Source organism: Phyllostomus discolor, chromosome 7 (genome assembly GCF_004126475.2).
Source record: "Phyllostomus discolor isolate MPI-MPIP mPhyDis1 chromosome 7, mPhyDis1.pri.v3, whole genome shotgun sequence".
In the NCBI taxonomy this organism is placed as follows: Eukaryota; Metazoa; Chordata; class Mammalia; order Chiroptera; family Phyllostomidae; genus Phyllostomus; species Phyllostomus discolor.
This window is the reverse complement of record NC_040909.2, coordinates 110428216-110449278: the sequence shown is the minus strand read 5'-3', so window position 1 is coordinate 110449278 and position 21063 is coordinate 110428216. Positions and strand designations below refer to the sequence as shown.

General features: G+C 45.5%; 1 protein-coding gene across 4 annotated transcripts in view; it reads right to left on the bottom strand.

Moving 5' to 3' along the window:
* MATN2 (matrilin 2) overlaps window positions 1-21063 on the bottom strand; it is a 127119-nt gene that overhangs the window by 23484 nt on the left and 82572 nt on the right. For all 4 annotated transcript variants that reach the window (XM_028533981.2, XM_028533978.2, XM_028533977.2 and 1 more), the window contains exons 6-10: window positions 16691-16813; window positions 8740-8862; window positions 3650-3772; window positions 540-662; window positions 201-323 (exon numbers count right to left, since the gene is read on the bottom strand). In XM_028533981.2, the coding sequence (XP_028389782.1) occupies window positions 201-323; window positions 540-662; window positions 3650-3772; window positions 8740-8862; window positions 16691-16813 (615 nt within the window). The remainder of the gene's footprint in view (window positions 1-200; window positions 324-539; window positions 663-3649; window positions 3773-8739; window positions 8863-16690; window positions 16814-21063) is intronic.

Genomic DNA, 21063 nt, shown 5'->3' with positions numbered 1-21063 from the left:
AGGGGGCTGGGCAGCACCGTGGGTCGCACCTCGCTGAGAGAGGCCTTTTTGCCCATTGACTCTGCCCAGCGACACACAGGGCGGGGCGGGGGTGTGTGCATGGGACTACCTGTCCGCCTGTGCACCTCCCCTGGAATCCCCCGTTGCCCGGGGATCGCCTGTGCCAAGGCCCACTTGTCGCCAGATCTGAGAACACTCACTGGCACAGCTCTTCCCATCACTGCGGAGCACGTGGCCCTCAGGACACTGACAGGCGTAGGATGTGTCTGTGTTGATGCAGGCATATTCACAACCATGGTCACTCAACAAGCAGTAATCAGCTCCTGCAAAACCCAACAGCCAAGCGAGGTGGTCAGCGAGGCCTCTGGCCTTTTCTGCCCCACCTCACCCCCAGGTCTGCCGTCACCCAGAACATCCCCCTGATCTCCCTGGAGCAAAGGGCAGAGGAAAGAGGGGCCAGGCGCTGTCCTCTGCAGTCCCCACACTTTTCACTCCTGCTGCAAACCTCCCAGGTCAGGGAGGGGTGGAAGGGGACTCACTGGAGCAGGTCTTGAGGTCCTCATTGATGAGGAAGCCTTCCAAACACTGGCAGACGAAGGACTCCTCCGTGTTGAGACACAGCTGCTCGCAGCCATGGTCCTGCTCGGCGCAGTGATCCACCCCTGCGGTTGTCACAGGAAAACAGAAAACAACAATAACGGGAGGGGGCATTGCCCACCAGCAACGGGGCACTCAATACAAAACCTCCTTGGAAGGACCCCCCCAAAGAGCCACCTCGCTTTGTTCTACCCTGTGTGGCTGGCCTCTCTAGGGTATCAGTCTTGCTTGTTTCTCCTCCCACGTCCTTGAAGAGTAGAGCACGCACCGCACAGCACAGCCCAGCCCGGTGTTCCTGACAGCAGCCCTCTTTGGCCTTGGCACACACTGGAAGAGCTCGGGGCAGTGTTGAGAACAGATGCGAACCCCATCTCACCGGGAGGCAAGAGAGGCTCGGGAAGGCCTAGCTGTCTGCCCAAAGCCGCAGCGCTGGCCGAAGAATGAGCTTCCTGGCATCAAACTGCTTGGGATCAAGCCCCACTCCACCACTTCCTGGCTGTGGGGATGGGGGATGCCGGGCAGTCTCCAGCCCCGCTGCCACTGTTTCCTGACGGGAAAGGGGATGATGACGGCTGCTTTCTTGGAGGGCTGGGGTGGGAAGTCGGGGAGCTGCTACATGTCAAGTCCTCAGAATCATCGCTGGCGCCCAGTCACCTCTTAATGAATGCTTACGATTATTATTAAGTAGTGTTGAGTAAGAATTAATTGTATAGTTTCATTTCCATCTGAAAATGAAAAAGAAGGTTCTTTCCCCCATAACCAGGACACCCAGATTCAGAAAACAAGCCAAAGCCCAGGCCTGCGGGATGGCTGCCCCTGGCACCCCCGCGCTGCACAGCCGGCCCCGCGGGGCAGTGGGCTCTGAAGGGCCCTGAACACACAGCTGCGTGAGCGGCTTTCACAGAGGCCCTGTGGGCTGTCTCCCAGAGGCCGGACAGACACTGGAAGCCTTGTGCAGGGCCGGCAAGTGGACTTCTTCGACTCCCACAGGGCCTGGCTTTGATGCCTTCTGGAACATTCCACTGGTGGATGTGCCTGCTGCAAACGTTTGCAGGATCTCAGGAGCCAGAGGCCTGTATTTACACCCTGGGTTCCACCATTTACCAGGTGTGTGGCCCCAAGAAAGCTACTTAATCTTTTTGTGCCACAGTTTCCCTTATTAAAAAAAACTTTTTATTTTTTATTGTAGAGGCAGAGGAAGGGAGGGAAAAAGAGAAACACTGATCAGTTGCCTTCATTAGGAGCCTAACCCTAACCAGCAACCCAGACATGTGTCGTGACCAGAAATTGAACTGGTGACCTTTAGGTTAGCAGGATGGCGCCCAGCCAACCAAGCCACGCTGGCTGGAGTTTCCCCATCTTTAAATAGAGATAAGAATGTAGATGCCTCCTAAGGCTGTTGTGAGGATAAAATGAGTGAATGCCTGGAAAATGCTCACAGCGGTGCTGCCCAAAGAGAGTGCCCAGAAAGGCTTGCTGTCTTGTGGCCTGGGGCTCCCGGAGCCCTGAAGGGGAATAGGATACAGCAGCTCTCTCTGGGGACTCCCAGGAAGAAATGGCTTGGTTTATACTTTCTAAAGCTAACTAGGTGGTCCTTCTCACTGGATTCCAGGGAGAAAAAAATGGCTCATCTCTCTGTCCTCTCATCTGAGTTCCTCTAAGTCCCACAAGACATGCTGGGAGGGAGAGGCAGGCCATGGTCCCTGGGGCTCTAGGTGGGCTCAGCCAGGAGGTACCCACCCTGCCCCAGGATACCGGCCACACTCCTGGAAGAAGGCGGAACATGCTCAGATCCACCTTCACCAGGGCATCTCCTTGTCGTGTAGAAGACCTCCTGCTCCCCACTCATGTCTCAGGAGGGGACTCAGAGACATCCCCAGGCAAATGCCATGGCGGGGCCGACCTTCTGGTTCAAAGTCCTCTGACCTCTGAGATCAGTCCTTGGAAAGCCTACTGGAGGCACTCTGTTCCCTCTGAAGACTGAACAGGCACAAGTTTTCCTGAGGATTCTGCTCTGTACCTAATACTTCATCTGTGAAATTTCCCCTCTTGGCAATTTGAGGTCCAAATGCTGAACAGCTGCACTGTTCTCATTCACAGTCTATCTCTGTCCCCAAAGCTGGAGCAGATGTGCGGCTTGCTGGGTGGAAAGCCACACAAAGGGCCCCTTCTCTGCTGGCGGGTCACCAAGCCCCTCTCCCAGCACCAGGGTCACAGGCACCCACTGCGGTGCTCAGGCGCCCCCACCCCTGCTGGCCTGGGCCAGTGCAGACTGGGCCTCATAAAAGACAGAACCATCCAGCTGGCTAAGCCTGCTAGTTTCCGTGCGTTTACGTCACCCAATGGGGCTTTGTTGTGCCTCTTACAAAAGAAAATTAAGGCAAGGCTTCACAAAAAGTCCCATGTGTCTCAGCTCCGCCCTCAGATTAGCTCTGTGGTAGCCCAAGTGCTTTCCAAGCTCTACCCCTTCCCGCCTCCTGCCCTAAGCGGAGGCCAGCACTCTCCCAGGCTCCGTGATAATAATGACCCATTATCTGTAACTCTATGTTTTCTCTGTGCTGGGCACTGTGCTAAGAGATTGAAATGCTCCTAATTATTCCCCTTAACAACTCTAGGAGATCAGGCCTATTATCATCTTCACTTTCTTAAACAGATGGAGAAATCAAACTCGACCAAGTGAAGTAAGTGCCCTCGGTCACATGTCCAGCACGCAGTCGAGCTTGGACTTGGCTTCAGGACGGTCTGACTTAATCAGTGCTGTTGAGAGCACTGATTAATATTTATCAAGTGCTGATTACAGGTTTCACAGCACTCTTCTAAGTGTTTTGTACATATTGATTATTTTAATCCTCACAATGCAATCTATGAGGTAGGCAGCATTAATAGTCCCATTTTATGGATGATGAAATTGAGGCAAGGAAGGTTAAGTCTCGTAGACCCTCAGGCCCACAGGAAATCCAGGGACTTCAGAAGTAGCAGGCTGCTAGTGAGCTTGGGGGCGTGGTGGGGCCCCTTCCCTCTAGCCAGCACCACCACCCCCGGGCACACTCACGGCTGCAGGTCTTGCCATTGGGGTCCAGGGCGTAGCCCCGGTGGCAGCGGCAGTAGTAGCCTTCCTCTGTGTTGACACACTCGTGCTCACAGCCTGGCCTCTTCAGCGCACAGTAGTTGATCCCTGGGGGGAGAAAGGGCAGATTCTGCCTCAGGCTCTGGGCTTCTCCAGGGCTGTGAGGTCAGCCCCTCACAGGAAATGGTAAATAAAGTGTTCTACAAAACACACAAAAAACACAGCTCCTGCTGTCCCGAGCTTGTCTGAAGGAGAACCTGGTCCCCAAAGCGTATGCCTGGTGTCTTTTCCCCTTTGACGTCCGAAAAGCTGAAAAATGGGTTGAGGGCTACAGTCCCCAGCCTCATCCCTTCCAAGAAAGATGGAAAAGCTGAGAAAATCCAGGAGTCTCTTTTTCCAATTAACCTGATCACTAGGGTTCCAAAGCACGTGGGGAGCTGCCATCTGCTGTGGCATCTGATGGTGGCATCAGATGGCACAGAGCAGAATGAAGAAAAGCCGATCTTGCAAGATGACCGGCTCCTTAGGAGAGGCAGGAGATGGCAGTTACGTTAAGAAGTGTCCAAATGCTTAGACTTGCTCTGAGTGAGACCACGGCAGCATCCACCTCAAGAACCTGGAGAAGACCCACCTCAGATGCTGCCCAGGCTGTTGTAGTTTTGTCCTGTGGCAATATTCACCCCATCTGAGCTAGTTAGCAGTCTAGTTGCCTAGCAGCCGATTAGCAGTTTCATTTCCTGGTAGAAAGTGCTAACACCACAAGGCCTCACATAGAGCAGTTTATGGCAGAGATGGAGAACAGTAAAAGGGAACAGAATGAGCTTGTGGAGGGCTTTTATGAGACTGGTGTTGGGGGGAAGGTCATCACCAACCTCAATGGCTGGGCTGGACCAGTTTAACTGCATTCTTCTTTTTTCTGGGGGGTGTGACAGACACTGTTGGTTGTCTTGCCAACAACCATTACCCTGTCTTCTTGGGACCGGAACCCTGATCCTCATGATAATGGCTCGTCTAAGTCAGCCTGGCAACCGTGTTCTCCTTTGTCAGTGATTGGTCTAGGGGTGGGAATGTGCCCTAGTTCTAGCCAATGAGACATAAGGAGAAGTTTATTGGGGTCCCTAGGAAAAATTTTCGTTCCTGAAACGACAAAGATGTATAAAGAGAAATGTTCTTTGCTACCCTCTTTCCTTTCTCCCTCTGGGTCTAGTAGTGTGAGGTCATGATGCCTGGAGCTATGGGGGCTGTTTTATAGCCACAAGACAACAAGTGTGAGGATGAAAAGTCAACACGCTGTAGCAGAGTAAAGGGACAGAAAGAGTCTGGGTTCTTGACAACATCACTGAGCCGGCCCTGGGATTGACCACCTCTGGGTCTGTCAGGTGAAAGTAAATGTCCTTAATTGGCTTTGGACACATGCCACGACTTGGATGACCCTTGAAGATAGTATGCTAAGTGAAATAAGGCAGTCACAAAAGGACAAATGTTATTTGAGATACCTAGAATAGCAAATTCATGGAGCATAAAATGGAATGGTGGTTGCCAGGGGCAGCGGGGAGAGGAGTGGGGTGCAGTGTTTAATGGGCACAGAGTTGCAGTCTGGGGAGACGAGAGAGTTCCGGGGCTGGAGGGTGGTGATGGTTCCATGATGATGCAGACTACGAAGTGCCCCTGAACTGTACAGTGTACAATGGTTACAATGTAAGTGCAATGGGAAATTGTGTTATGTATGTTGTACCACAATTTTTAAAAAGCTGGTATGGTCTTCAGGACATACACACAAAATAAATAAACTGGAAAATATCTAGATTCTTAAAGAGGTTATCATCTAGTCATTTGGCAAACAGCAATTAAAAAATGACTGTTGATCTTTGTATTCTTCACACGCTTCAGTCACATTTCTTCATGTGTGTTACTTAGATATTCACTTGCTTATTTATTCATTCAGTCAGTTTTTATTGAATAGCTACTATGCACCCCATATCTGGCTCAGTCTCATCCCTAACTGTGAAGTGCTGAACATGGGCCAGGCTAGGGTGCAGCTTTGTCTGGTAAAGCCCCTGTGAGGTCAGACGATCGAACTTTTGGTAACAAATTAAACAGCGCTTATGAGATGGAGACCACGCTGAGAAGGTAAGACAAAAACATGAAAGATCAGTGACCCCAGGGAATGAATTATAATGCCAGCTGAGTGGCACGGGTAGTTCCGAAAGTGGGCCAGCTACTAAATGTTAAAGCAGGAAGTCGTGTTCCTTCGGTTCAGTAAATCCAGGTACTGGTAAGTAAAGCAGTCTGTCCAAGGTCACACGGCCAGTGCAGGTGACACTGCCAAGACCAGCCCTCATGTGCCCCGGCTCAGTCTAATCAGTGGACCCCACCCCAACTCTTTCAAGTGTGAGGTCTCCAGCTTTGGGGAGCACCAGCATGAGCAACCCTGGAGCTCACTCACATCTGATTCCACCCTGGGGCCCCAGCTGGAAAGCCAGGCCAGTCCTGGTGTCTGTGCTTTGCACAGCTGTCTTAATAATTTATGCCTTTAATCGATGACAGCACTTTCCAGGAAAAGAAATTGTGCCCAGATGAGAAGGAAGAATGAATCCTTGCCAAGGGTCTTTTCTTCAGTAGGATTCTGCTTGAACTCCTCCCTCCTCAGTTTAATTGCATGACATCAAATTCCTTTGAAAAATAGATTTCTTATTAGATTTGAAAATAGCCCACATCCATTAACCGCCTATTACATGTAGATGACTGTACTCTGAGCTCGAGATCTATAATGCTCTTGAGATCCTCACACTCCTAATAACAAACTCCAGGTTTGAGACCCAATTTCTTTCCTTCCCTCTTCCACATAATGCTCCAGAGAGACAGTGAGTGCTCGCTTTCATGAGCAGCTGTCTGCCACAATGGGCTGAGCGCAAACATTAAGTCGGGGGCTGGGTCAGCAGCAAAGGCTGGAAAATGTAACAGTGAGGCAGGATGTTGGGAGAAGGGCTGATGAGGACATCGGGTTTCAGGAACAAATTCCGTTTTCTTGGAAGAAAAAGTAGGGCACCTGGCTAAAGAGGAGATGGAGCTCTGACTGCTGAATATACAGGGTGGGGCAAAAGCAGGCTTACAATTATTCATATGAAAAATATTAATTAATTAACAAATAGGAATACAAGAATAAAGTCTGGGTTTCGTGTACTCACAACTGTAAATCCACTTTTGTCCCACTCTGTGTGTTCACGAGCATTAGGGACTCTGGGCTGGGCCCAAGCCTGCGAACAACGTCTCTGAGGACACTGAGGTCAAACACTTCTGGACGGCCTCTTCCCCTGCACTCGCCCTTCTGGTCTCCACCTCCCTCCTCCCTGGACAGTGATGTGTGTGCTGCCTGGGACCCTTCTCTTATTCCCAGTGCCTCTCTGGGCCGGAGGTGGAGGGAGCGGCAGAGGTGGAGGGACTCTCAGATGAATGGGATGAAACTCGGAGCTTCAAGCAGATTCCCTCCACTGGTGGCCACATGCCTGGCCTGTTTCCTCTTCCCTCCGTTAGTAACGCAGTGCAGCTCACAGTGACACGAGTGTCTGCGTTGAACCAGATCTAATTATTCCCCACATCAGAGCTCCTGGCCCACAAATATGAGTCCACCTGTGAGTGGTTTTCCCTGGGTGTGGTCAGCCATGGACACATTCACCACCAAAAAAAGACGTGAAAAGAGCAGGGAGGAGCGGCCGGGCCAGGAAATCTGGCCTCTAACACGCTGTGTGCATGTGCGGTCCAGTGGAAATACTCCATTTGATTGTTTCTGCATGCTGAATGCTCTCGGTTAAAATTCCCATTTCATGTGTGGGTGTTCCCAGGGTTTGCATTTGGGCAAGGCAATGCAGTTATCTTCTATAAAACAGGCTCGGTTTCAAAATAAGGGCTGTGCAACCATCTGCTGGTGTATGCGGCTTAACGCTTCCTAGAGTGAGTGTGTGAGTCTGTATGTGTTGTCAGCAGAATGTGGCTCCTCTGGATTCAGTTACACAGCCTGCAGTCCTTTTCAAGGAAAGATATGCAGCCAAACCTCTGAAAAACCGGTCCTGTGATTCAGAGCTGCTGCACCTATCACCAGGAAGGGGTGGGGGGGAGCCCATGAGATTATACACCCCTAAATGGGAGCTCCCAAGAATTCTGTGTACCACACTGTCAGGAGAACGAGAACAACTCAGGGTATCTAAGTGTGGCCCGACTGTGAGAATACTTTTTGGGAAAATTCACAACCTGCATGCCTTAAAAAGGCCATCTTTCCAACAAGATTGAGTAATTCAAATAATAATTGCAAGTTCTCCAGGATGACCAATCTCAGAGAGATCCATCCATTCATTCATTCACTTAGTAAATACTGTGTCACGCCTACAGGCGCCAACACTTTGAGTTGTTGAGGATGCAAGAGTGAGAAAAAGGTAAGAATCTTTGTTCTTGTGGACTTTTCAGTCCAGGGGTCTCTCAGGGATGGTCTGGTGTAGAGATCCCATTTGGGGCCCATGCCCTGGTGCCCCAGACAGGCCCCTTGAAGTGCCAGGTGACAGGCATTTGAGTCACTCTGCCCATCCTTAATATCATCCTCCTGACACCATGTCCCCCTTGAATGGTGCAGGGCTGCCCGGAACCTTGTTTTCCCTCCCTTCATATCAAAGAGGATAGAGCTGCAATTTCCTTCTCTTAGCGGCTACCAAGTGTTGTATCTCACAGGACTGGAAGAAACCTGCTCCTTTTGCCTCCTGTCTCTGGAGTCTTTTCTTTCTCAAGGTCCCAAATACATGTTGTGGGGGTAAGAAAGAGGGGGAGAGCACCCCGCTTTCAGATAGCACTTCACCTCGGGCCTCGGCATTGCTACATGAACCCAATGGGCAGGCCCAGTCCATTCAATCTCTAGACATCATCCCCATCACAGGATCACGTGAGACAGAGATGCAGTAAAGGGCGGGATAATATGAGGAAACACAGAAGTTGCACACACGTACACCTGGTTAGAGATTCGAGAGGAAAAGGGAAACTAGTGGGGCACGTAGCGGAGCAGCCCTTCTCTGACACGCAGGGCCACTTACTTCTGCAGGTTTTCTTGTCTGGGTTCAGGGTGAAGCCTTTCAGGCAGCGGCAGGAATAGGAATCGTCTGTGTTAACACACTCGTGCTGACATCCGTGGTTCTGGGAGGCACAGTAGTCTATTTCTGCCAAGAAAGAAAAACCATTAGTAACGAACATAGCAATGAATCTAGCATAGGGAAGTGAAGGGATTTTCGTCTTAACCTTTTCTAAACAAACAAAATCCTGTGACCTCAAACACTAATGCCACAAAGAGATCTTTCTATGAAGCTATTTCCATGTTTAGCGATATGGTGCCTTAGAAGAGAATTTTCTTGACGTGTTACAAAATATTTATACAACAAAGCAATTTATGAAGATGCTTTCCTTGTTTTGGTTCACATAAGAGCCCCTAAAGTGGAAGAGTATGATTGAGTGTTGTTTTGCTGTATTACAGGCTGGGGAAAGAGAGTTTGGTGATGTTTCATGGAATTGATGCAATTAGAACAATGACATCTTCCCAAAGCAAAACCCCAAGCCACTTAAATTTCTCAACACAGAGACAACCAATAGGATACAAAATCACATCGTGGGAAAAAGAAGGCTCCATCCATATTCTAGGCGTGAAAAGCATAGATATTCTGGATGCAAAACACCTCCTTTCTTACAGCTGCATATAGACGGGGTCATTCATCTCCAAGTTTCATAACCAGGGAATGTGATCTCTAGGTGTACATTAATTTAATCAAAGTATTCAGAGAAAAGTTTACATGCAATTTTTTATAATGAGCTTTTACTTATGTAAGTATTTTTAGATATGGGAAGAGACCAGTCTTTACATTTAAATTTTGTGATCAAAACATTTTGCTATAGTGGAACTTGGATGAATTGTTTAAAATTGCTTGAAATAAGTGGCCACTGATGGGGTCTTAAAAGAAGTCTTTTTGATTTGATGAGGGTTTTTATTGTTTTATGGAATTTGTGAACTACGTATATTATTTTTGTATAAAGAATGTGGTATAAATGAGTTTTCCCAGCCAGTACTAAACAAAAGAAAAGCATAGAATATCCTCTAAAACAAAATCTTCACTTGAGGATATATTTATGGATTTTTTAGAGGGGGGAAAGTGGGAGAGAGAGAGAGAGAAAGAGTGTGTGGGGGGAGGATGGAGAGAAACAATGATCGGTTGCCTCCCGTGCAGGACCTGACTGGGGACTGAACCTGTAACCTAGGTATGTGCCCTGATCAAAAGCTGCAATCTTTTGGTGTACAGAACAATGCTCCAACCAACTGAGCCATCCGGCCAGAGCTTGAAAGAAAAAGCGTTGAGAAGATGCCAATTCTTCCTAACTTAAAGTCATGGAAATTTTAAACATGCACAAAATGGATGGAATAGTATAATAAATCCGTGCTCATGTCACTCAGCGTCAAGAGAATCAGTCTACGGCTGACCGGTTTTGTCTACACTGCTGTCCTCCATGTTAAGGTTCTGTAGTACTCTGAAGCAAACCCCAGATGTAATATAATTTTGTCTCTAAATATTTCATAATGTCCTTAAAAGACTGGAACTCTTAAAAAGATAACTACAGTACCATAATCAGATATAAAGGTATTTAAAAACCTTTTTATTTGAAAACTATTTCAAACTTATGGAAAGTCACAAACATAAAAATTCAAGTATGTGAATACAAGAAACACCTGTATACTCTCGACCCACATTTCACCTATCGTCACATTGCTTTATCATTTGCTCATCTTGCTGAACTATTTGAGGGTAAGTTATATCCATCATGATCCTGTTTCCTGAACAGTGTGTGCTTCCTAAGAGGAAGGATATTCTCTTAGTGTAGCTATAAACTTCATAAATTTACATGAACACAATACTTTTATTTAACTTACCATCCATGTTCCAGTCTTGTCAGTTGATCTAATAATGTTTTTTATAGCAACTTTCATCCTCTAGTACAGGATCCAGTAGTACAGGGTCAGAGATTATATTTAGTTTTCATATATGCTTAGCCTTCTTTAATCTACAACCATGCTGTCTAATGAGGCCACTTAAATTAAAATGGATTGAAATTAAATAAAATAAAAATTCAGTTCCTGCCTTGGCTGTTGTGGCTCAGTGGACTGAGTGCTGGCCTGTAAACCTAAAGGTCACCGGTTCAATTCCCAGTCAGGGCACATGCCTGGGTTGTGGGCCAGGTCCCCAGTAGGGGGCATGTGAGAAGCAACCACACATTGATGCTTCTCTCCCTTTCTTTCTCCTTCCTCTCCCCCCTCTCTAAAATGAATAAATAAAATCTCAAAAAAAATATTTTTGATAATGCTGAAATGACACATGAAAATGTTCATCATTTAATGTCATACTATATGACCTAAACTCTACAAAATATATTCATATGCATAAAAATAGAGAGAAATACAGCAAATTGATATTAACAATGGTTATCTTTGGATAATGAGATTATAGATCATTTCATTTTGTACAATTTCATATCTATAATATCCAATTTTCTACAATAAACATATATTACTTTGGTAACATAATTAAAAAGTATTAAAATAAAAATACACATTCATAATTGTGAAGCTAGTTGCCATGGAAAATGGCAGAAATAACACAGAAAAAAGAACATTATGGGACGTACCCAGTAATTTGGAAAAGAAAATACTCAGAGAACATTACTGGGAATGACATGTAAATCTTCAGATCTCTATATTCAAAAACACAAAATACAAGCAACAAACAAAACCATTTTAGAAGATCCATAGAGGAGAGTGAGTATGAGCGTACAGGTATAGCTGGAATTTGGGTAGAGAAGAAGCGAAGGTGTGAGTATGGAGAGGGCAGCCTGTATGTTCTGCGGACCACCATGCCCACATCATGGTCTCACTCTATTCTAGTCATACAGACTCTCTTGCTGACTGTCCCTCAACCTCACCAGGTCTCGCAGTTTTTGCCTCAGGGCCTTTGCACTGTTCTGTGTTTCCTCTGCCTCAAAGGTCTCCTCTCACTCTCATGTCCTTCAAGTCTTTAATAAATTCATCACTTTCTCATTGAGATCGGCATTCTACTCTTACCCTGCTCCAATAGAATGCAAGCTCCATAAGGGCAAAGGTCTTTTGGTCTGTTTTATTGACTGCTTTATGTCATTTCTACAATAGTACCAGGCACATAGTAGGTACTCAACAAATATTTATTGAATGAATAAATGGTTATTGGCATTACTCTTAATAGAGTGTTTTATGGGGTTTAGATAAGTAAACATTGCCCACCAACTACCACTGAGGGCTCACTAAGAGTGGAAGGCAGGTCTCATGCCTTCCTTGAGGTTTCTTTTCACCAGCCTATCTCAAAACCTCCCTCTAGAAGGACCTCAGTTCAGCAATCAGCATCCTCTGGGGTTCAGACATTCAGCCAGTTACAAACCCAACCAGTAATTATTCTTTCATCCAGCGCACATTTCTCTATCTGGTCCACAGGCCCTCTCATTGCTAATTGATCAAATGCCTATTAAAGTCTAGATAGTTAGTACCATATTTTCCACACCTGCCTAGTCTACTAAATGAAATATAGTTATTCTGCTATGAATCATTCTTAGTGACCAAGAAAATGGGAGAAGTTTAATTTGTTCTGCAGGTCTCAAAGTACAAGGAAGTAGTTATCAATTCAGTTTAAGAAATGACTTTCTAAGAGTCAGCATTGTACAAAGTGCAATGCAATGCATGGGGTGTAGTGAGTGTCCTGGCAGTGGGGTTATTCAAGTGCAGGCTGGAGGTACACGGTGGAGATATTGTATGATGGGTGGTTGAGCTACAACTAGGTTGAACTTTAAGTGCCTCTCCAACTGAGAGTCTTTGATTCATGTGCACAGGTCTCACACATGACATCTTACAGACTGTGGAAAGACAGTAGCACTCTGCACATTAATGGTGAATTAGCCAGGAAACCCAAAGACCAATACATTGTGGTTCTTCTATTGGTGATTCAGTATTAAATTATTTCCTTTTTCTGTGTTTAACTTTTAATGCAAGTACAAGTATTCACTTAGTACTAGTATGAGGCATTCTTTTTGAAAAATAAGGATGGAAATGTCCCCCAAGTTATCAATGGAGTCTGAAAACTAATGGGTATAATGATCTCAAAGTCTGTAAATACTAAATAGCAACATGAAATATATGATGCCTACAATTGCCTCTAATCATCATTAGATGAGTAAGCATTAGACATGAAACCCACAGTCTCCTTGATATCAAAGGCATGAATCCCTGTCCAATGGGCTGAAGTCCTTTATCTTTCCCGTGAAAAGACCCTGAACATCCATTTCAGAATGTTCTCATGCCTGCTTCAGGAGTAATGGTTTCAAATTAAACTTCATAAAGTCTTGCCACCATATATTCCAGCAATTCCACTTCTGGATACACACCCGAAAGAACTGACAGCAGGGACTCGAATGGACAACTTGTACACCCACGTTCGTAGCAGCATTACTCACAACAGTCAAAAGGTGGAAGCAACCCAAGTGTCCATTGACAGATGAATGGATAAACAAAATGTCATATATACATAGAATGGAGTATTGGCCAGCCTCAAAAATAAAGGAAATCCTGACACATGCTATAACATGGATGAACCCTGAAGATACTATGCTAAGTGAAATAAGCCAGTCATAAAATGACACATAGTGTATGATTCTACGTATCTGAGGACCAGAGACTAACCAGATTCATAGAGACAGAACACAGAGTGGTGGTGGCCAGAGGCTGGGGAAGGAGGAGGAAGGGGAGAGATACTATCTGATGGGCAAGGAGCCTCAGTCTGGGGAGACAGAAACATTCTGGAGCTGAACGGTGACAGTGGCTGCACCACAACGTGCATGTACTCAATGCCCTTGAACTGCACGCTTTAAAAATTACCATGGTAAATTTCAGGTTACATGTATTTTACCAAAACCAAAAGAGTCTTGTCATATTTTACAAACTGATGGCACTGTACCTACATGGGCATACCCATTCCCCTCTGGAGAATATTCATATACATTTGCATGGGTTGTTTGAGGGCAAGGACTTGAGACAAAAGGTCATGCTCTTTCAAACACGACTTAAATATTTTAAGTGACATTATTTGTTCAGGAACATGAAGCTTTATCATGTACATTTTGGCTTAATCATAAGTTCAGCACGCTCAGTATATTCCATTGACTAGTCTACATTTCATTAGACAATAATTGCATCCTTACTAGTTGGGTTATCTTTCACATATACTTTTGGGTAAAAATAGACACTGAAATTTAAGAAACTAAGGACCTTTTATTATTTTTCTTAAGTTTATGAGAAGTGAGAAATTTGTTAAAAAATATAACTTCTAACATCACAGTGGCAGCCAGGCTGACCTGCCTGGAAGCCGTGGTAATGCCACATCAGTTACTAACGGGGTGCCTGTAGGAGCTTCGAGCTCCATCCCGTCCTCCTGTCCTCTTCCCTGGTCCCTATTCCCCAGCCCTTGTTCTTGTCCCTGCCGGGATCTGGAGCACTGTTGAGTGTCTTGGTTGTTACAATAAGCCTTTGCTTCTTTATTTCCTACTCTCACCGCTCTCCAAGTACTCCAGTGTCTCCTTTCTCTTCCCAGCTGCCTCCTGAGGCCTGGCTCCCTGCCCTGCTCCCAAACATGGTGGGAAGGAGGGGCCCTTCTTCTAGGGGGCATATCTCCCTGATGCCACCCGCCCAGACCTCTCTGAGTGCCTGCACTCATCTCTGCCCACGTGTCGGGGAGGTCCACTTCTGGGTCTTGACTCTGGGTCCAAGACTGCGCACTGCTGGGCTCCACGCCTCGTCTGTGACACCTCACAGCTGGAGCTGTCCCTCCCCTGACTCTCAGCCAGACCTCCTCTCCAGCCCTAGCACTGCAGTATCTACTTCCAGACTCTCCTGGCCTGCACTGTCTTGGGGCTTGTAATTCTCTACATCCTAAGAGATTCTGGGATAGGAGGCATGTGGAGCCATAGTGTGGGGGTGATGGTGGAGGAGGAGATCAGGTGACCCCAGCCAGGGAACGAATTCTGTCCAGGGAGGAAGGAAACTAGATAGGATGTGTGTTTTCCCCCAGGCCTCATCCCAGGGATACTGTAGCATCCCCGCCTGTTCTAGTCCAGCTGGCCTCCTCCTTCCTGGAACTCCTGCTGGGGGTCCTGCCAACATCACACTGTGAGCCCTCAGTCGTACAGCACTTTGTGTGGTGACTGAGCTGCTGTGTGGCTTGTGTCCACAGCCAGCTTCCAGTGGAAGCCCGGGCCGAGTCTTGAATTTGTTAATGCACAAGTTAAATTTAGCTCAGGCTCACAATTTATGCTTGATACATACCAATTTAAAGCCTTTGAAGCCAGTATCATCCTTGAAAATATTCTTCTCGGCACCAGGCAATTTGCTAAGTGGTTTATATGGATTAGCTCATTTATTCTTGCCAAGTAGGCAATATTATCATCTCCTATTACAACTGAGGAAACTGAGGCATAAGATCACCCAGTGAAAAGGCAGAGGAGCTGGGATTTGAACTGAGGCCAAGGCTGCCCCTTTGATGGAGAGAACTGACTTATCAGACCAGCAACCACAATTCCCAAGCCGTCACCACAGTGCAGGCGCCTGGTTTATAGTTCAGAGTATTCAAAAGGGAAAGGAGACCATGAACTGGGCAGTCCATTCACTCATTTACTTCTTCCCTCAATAAACAGCTGCATGCCAGTCACGCGCCAGGTGTGGATATGCACCCGTCTGGCTCATGTCTTTGCATATCTTTCCCCCTGGCTACCCCCAGCTCATCTTTTTCTTCTCACCTGGTGATTGACAGCTCTACCTTCAAGACTCAGCCAAGATCTCTTCTCCTCTAGGAAGGACCTTGCTTTATTCATTGCTACTGGCAGCTACTGGCATGTGGTTAGTGCTCCAGAAATGCATGTTTTCATTTCATGTGTCCCTTCCATTTCCATACTCCACCCTGCCTCCAGCACTGGTGTTTGTAAGCTCTTGATATTTAGGGATTGGCAAGCAAGTTTGTTTCAGAGTTTAGGGGGATGCTTTAAAAAAAACAAGCATGTAGGTATGTCCTGCTTTACATAATAGATGCATTTTAGAAAGATTAGGGGTGCATGAACTTTTTATGAATGAAATCCTATTTTTTCATTGATGTTTGGTTTCATGATGACTTATTTTAAATTGTTATTAAACTTCATTGTTAAAAAATATGCTAGGCCCTAATGCTTTAAGAATAAGCTACTTTCAAGCAAACCGCTCTATAGGAGTTTAATAATTCATACACAGTCCCTTAAGTGCTGTGACATACCTTTATATTTAAAAGAATGCTTTTGGAATTCCTTTGTAAACTAGTGATCACCTTTAGTTTACAGATTTTTATGGTCAGATTCTGGAGGCTCAAATTAATTCTGATTTGTGTGTATATAGCTCAAATCAACTAGAACTACGCAGCTAAAACAAAAGATGAGCAGTTCTCTGCCAGCCACCCTCCCCCACCCGGGACAACCACACTCCTTTCGGCTCAGCGATTTTCCTGTACTTGTGTGGAGTCAGAGCTGAAGCCCACAAGCCACAAGCTTCAATGAAAGTATTTCTTAAGCCCCATTAATACTGATGGGCACTGCAAGGCTGAATCAGCATGAGGTAAGGTAGTCTGTTAGCATGCTCAGCAAATGCTAGAGGAACACTCCCACCTGTGGTCTCTGATTAAAATTAAAAACCACCTTCATTATATGTCTTGAAGGATGACACTGAAGTAGAGTGAGCTACAGTCTTAGGGCAGTGCATTAAGAAAGCCCTGACAAAGGAGAATGGAGACAGAAGGTACTAGACCCCTCAGCACCTCATCCTGTGCTTCTCCAGGCCTGGGAGATTTCCATGGCCACAGTGCTCGCAGCAATACCATCCACAAAGAAATTGTCTGGTTGTTGTTTGAGACTTACTTGTGCATGTCTTTTTATCTGGATTCAGGGAAAATCCTTTAGGGCACCGGCAAAAGTAGGAGCCATCAGCATTCACACACTCGTGTTCGCATCCGTGGTTTTCCGAGGCACAGTAGTCCACAGCTGTGCAGATTAAAACACAGGGTTTAAGCAGAAGCACAAACTGAGGTAAAGGGAATGGTAGAATGGAAGCATACTTGTGGTAAATATAAATAGGGATTAATATTGTTGCCCCAAAGAGTATGAATAAGTAAATATGAACCCAAGGCCTCTCTCCTGCAAACATAAAAACCAGGAGCCTAGATCAAGCAATTTATATCAGAAGATAAAGAAAGAATATATGAATCATTGTGTTTAAAAGGTAAAGAAATGCAAGCTGAACCAATCACAAGGCACACTTATAGCTGCTGAACTGCAAAAACAAAGCCAAGGTGAAACCAATGGCAACAAGGCAGCATGGGAAAGGGCCAGGGTTATTGATGGTGGGTAGCATTCTCAATTGTTAAAATTTGGGGAGGACATTTGATGATGTTCACTCTGGAAATGTGACCAAACAAATTGAAAAGAGGGGGACATTAACTACAAAATATATACAGTGACAAAAAAATCCTGGAAAATAAGATGAAACTTAATGAGGGTAAACAGGTTAGTCATTTATGAGAAAATGCACCGGCCTCTTTCTCTTTAATTCTACAAGTATTTACTGAGCACTGGCCCTGGGCCTGGCCTGCTTCAGGTGCTAAGGGTAGAGCAAGAAACCAATCAGACAAGAATTTCAGCCCTCTGGGAGTTCACGTTTGGATGGTGGTGGAGGGTGAAAAATAAGATAAATAATATAGTGTCTTAGAAGGCAGAGAGTGTTCGGGAGAAAACTAAAATGGTGAAAATGAACAGAGACTGTGGGGATGTGGGAGGGAGGGCGTGACGGAACAGGAGTGTCAGGAAAGGCCTGGCCGAGAAGGTGGCGGTTGGGCAGAGCCTTGAGGAGGCATGAGCCATGAGGACATCTGGGAGGGGGGCCCATGGCAGGATGAGGAGAGGCTGGAGGCTTTGGTTCGGTCTAAAGTCTAAGCCACATGCTTCCAACTGGCCTTTTTCCAGAATGCTCTGGAAAACAGTATCCAGTGTTGGATCAGGCAGTCATACAGTTGTACAGAAGAAGCCCTTTTAATTGACCTTCACTTAACCCTCTCCTGATCAATCAAGGCTTTCTATAAAAAGTACATTTATGTGTTTTAAATAAAATGGTTAAGGTGGGTTTATACATGTTTTTTATGATTCTGCTCTTTGAATGACATTTCCCATCAATCAGCCAACCACAGGATAGGAAGGCTTCTCAGGGACTCCGATTGCACGTGCTGATTCTGTTTTCGTGTGCACAGCCTCTGGGAAACTAAGGGGAGAGGAGAAATTGGCAAGGGAGGATTCAGGCCTTCCTGGGTCCTGACCTGAGAGCCTGGCCTGGAGAAACCCCACCATGTGAAACCCCCACATTGACTGCAGGGCCACTCACTGGGGACAGCAGATGAGACCGTCGGTACAGCGCTAAACATGGAAGAGCTGACTTCCAGGCGTGTGCACCGAAAAGGTTTTTAAGGGCAAGACGGTTCCAGCCCATTCAACTCTGACATCCTTGGATGCATGTTATGGGTTCTTTGCATAACTTCCTTGGTTGCAAAATAGTACTTGTGAAAAGTAAGGCCCAGTTTAGGGGGCAGGTGAATGAAGGTGATCTGTGTGTATGACCCAGAGTTGCCTGTTATTCCCAGTCCTTATCTACTTCAAGAAAATCCTTTCTCCGTCACTTTGTCTGAAATTTCCACACTCTCCTTTTAAAAATAGAAAGAGTACAGCAGTCCCTCTTGCCCAGGGGGATACATTCCAAGATCCCCAGTGGATGCTTGAAGCTGCTGATAGTATTGAGTCCTATGTTTGAGGTCTGTCCGGAAAAAGTCCAGCCATTTTGTAAATATAACAAGAATCGTTTACACAACATCAATGTAACCTGGCAGCCAAGGAGAGTGGACTGGAATGTACATGTATGAACAGTGATGACTTCACTGTACTAGTCAGTGGGGGTGGTAGATGCTGCTAAGTGAGCATGTGTACTATGTGGTTATCTCATTCATAATGACTGAATGAGTAGAGCAATGAATCTGCATCAGATTTTGTGTTAAGCTTGAAATTTCCTCCATGGAAACTATTTGGATGATTCAGAAGGCCGCAGCTATGGGCAACTGATGATTGGCAGCTTCATCACAACAACACACGCACTCATGCATCAGGTCTCGTGCAGTAAGTTTTGGTGAAACATCAAATCACCCAGGTGACCCAGCCCCTCTGCAGCCCAGATTTGGTGCCCTGTGACTTCTGGCTTTTCCCTAAAACTAAAATCACCTTTGAAAAGGAAGAGATTTCAGACTGTTGATTAGATTCAGGAAAATATGATGGGGCAGCTGATGGCAACTGGGAGAACTGTGTGAGGTCCCAAGGTGCCCGTTTTGAAGGGGACTGAGGCATCATTGCCTGATGTACAATGTTTCTTGTATCTTGTATCTCTAAATAAGTGTCTCTGTTTTTTACATTGCATGGCTGGATACCTTCTGGACAGTCCTCATATACTATGTTTTCTCCTATATATACACTTACAATAAAATTTAGTTTATAAATTAGGTATAGTAAGAGACTAACAACAATAACTAATAACACAATAGAATAATTATAACAATGAACTGTAATAAGAGTTATGTGAATGTGGTCTCTCTCAAAATATCTTATTGCACTGTACTCTTGTGATGTCATATGATACAGCACCCATATACGAGATGAAGTGAAGTGAATGATGAAGGCATTGTGACAGAGTGTTAGGATACTGCTGACCTTCTGACAATATGACCATTGAGTGACTAATGGCCAAATCCAGCATGGCTATGTTGGACAAAGGGACGATTCATGTCCCAGGCAGAAATGAACATGATGACTCCAGGTTTTATCACATCACTCAGAATGGCATGCAATTTAAAACTTATGAATTGTTTTTTTCTGAAATTTTCCATTTAATATTTTCAGACCATGGGTGACTATGGATTACTAAAACCATGGAAAGCAAAACCACGGATATGGAACGACTGTAACTCCCTGTCTGTAGCTCTTCAGCCCTGCAGGCCACAAACTGCTAAAGTCTCAGGGTTGAAGCCAGTCTCACTGCGGTCAGTCTCTGCCTCATATGTGGGAAATCACACAGTTGTCTTCAACGGTAATACTTTGGTGCAAGGTAATGAAACCTAAAATTAACAGTCTCTGATTTACAATCTGGTCACATTCCAAAGTTTTCTCAGCAGGGATCAGTCTGCAGGGGGGCGGCTTTAGCAGAAACAAGGTCTTTTAGAGGCGAGCATTTGGGTTTCAAAGTTTGTTGACAGAGGAAGAAAAACTCATCAGACTCATCATTCAGAGAAATGGTAGAACCAATGTGTTTGCTAAGTATGTAGTAGACACACACAGAGTCTGAGTCACAAACCTCTCCCCCCCAGGCACACCTGAATTTCTATATGCAGAATTTTAAAGCTCAGAGAAAGTTTCTTATTGATTTTGATCACAACAGCTGAGTATTGTGAGCTGAATTGTATCTCCCCCTCCCCAAATTTCCAAGATGAAATTCTAACCCCAAGTAGGTTAGAATGAGACTGTATTTGGAGATGGGACCTTTAAAGTCATGATTAAATTCAGATGAAGCCAGTAGGGGTGGGTCCTAATCCAATCTGACTGCTGCCCTTGTACGGAAAGAAAATGTGGACACAAAGGGACCACAGGGATGGGCTGATTTACACAGAGGAAGACCAGGTAAGAGACAGCAAGAGGGTGGCCACCTGTAAGTCAAGCAGAGAGACCCTCAGTAGCAACCAAACCTGCTGACACCTTGATCTTGGACTTCAGCCTCCAGAAATTCGAGAAAATAAATTTCTGTTGTTTAAGCCACTCAGTCTGTGGTATGTTGTTATGGCAGCCTTAAAAAATAATATAGGGAGATAACTAATATTTAATGTCTTGAAGGTGGAGGAGATCATGCTCCAAATGTGAGGAATTAGCTGATGAACTAAAAATCTGACCTTTTAATGCAAAAATCAATCTTTGCATCCCTTGCCCCCAACTTAAATACCAACCACCTCCTCCTCACTGAGGATAATCGATACGTGGGAATGTAGGAGAAAAACTCTGAAGGCAGCAGTGATGCCGTGCTCAATTTCCATGCTATTTATCATTTTGAGTATGGATTGATTTTTTAAATGTAGTAGATATTTGACATATTATTAAATGCAAGCATTTGTAAGGCAAAAATTCATAAAGTATATAGAAATTCAGATTCAACTAAT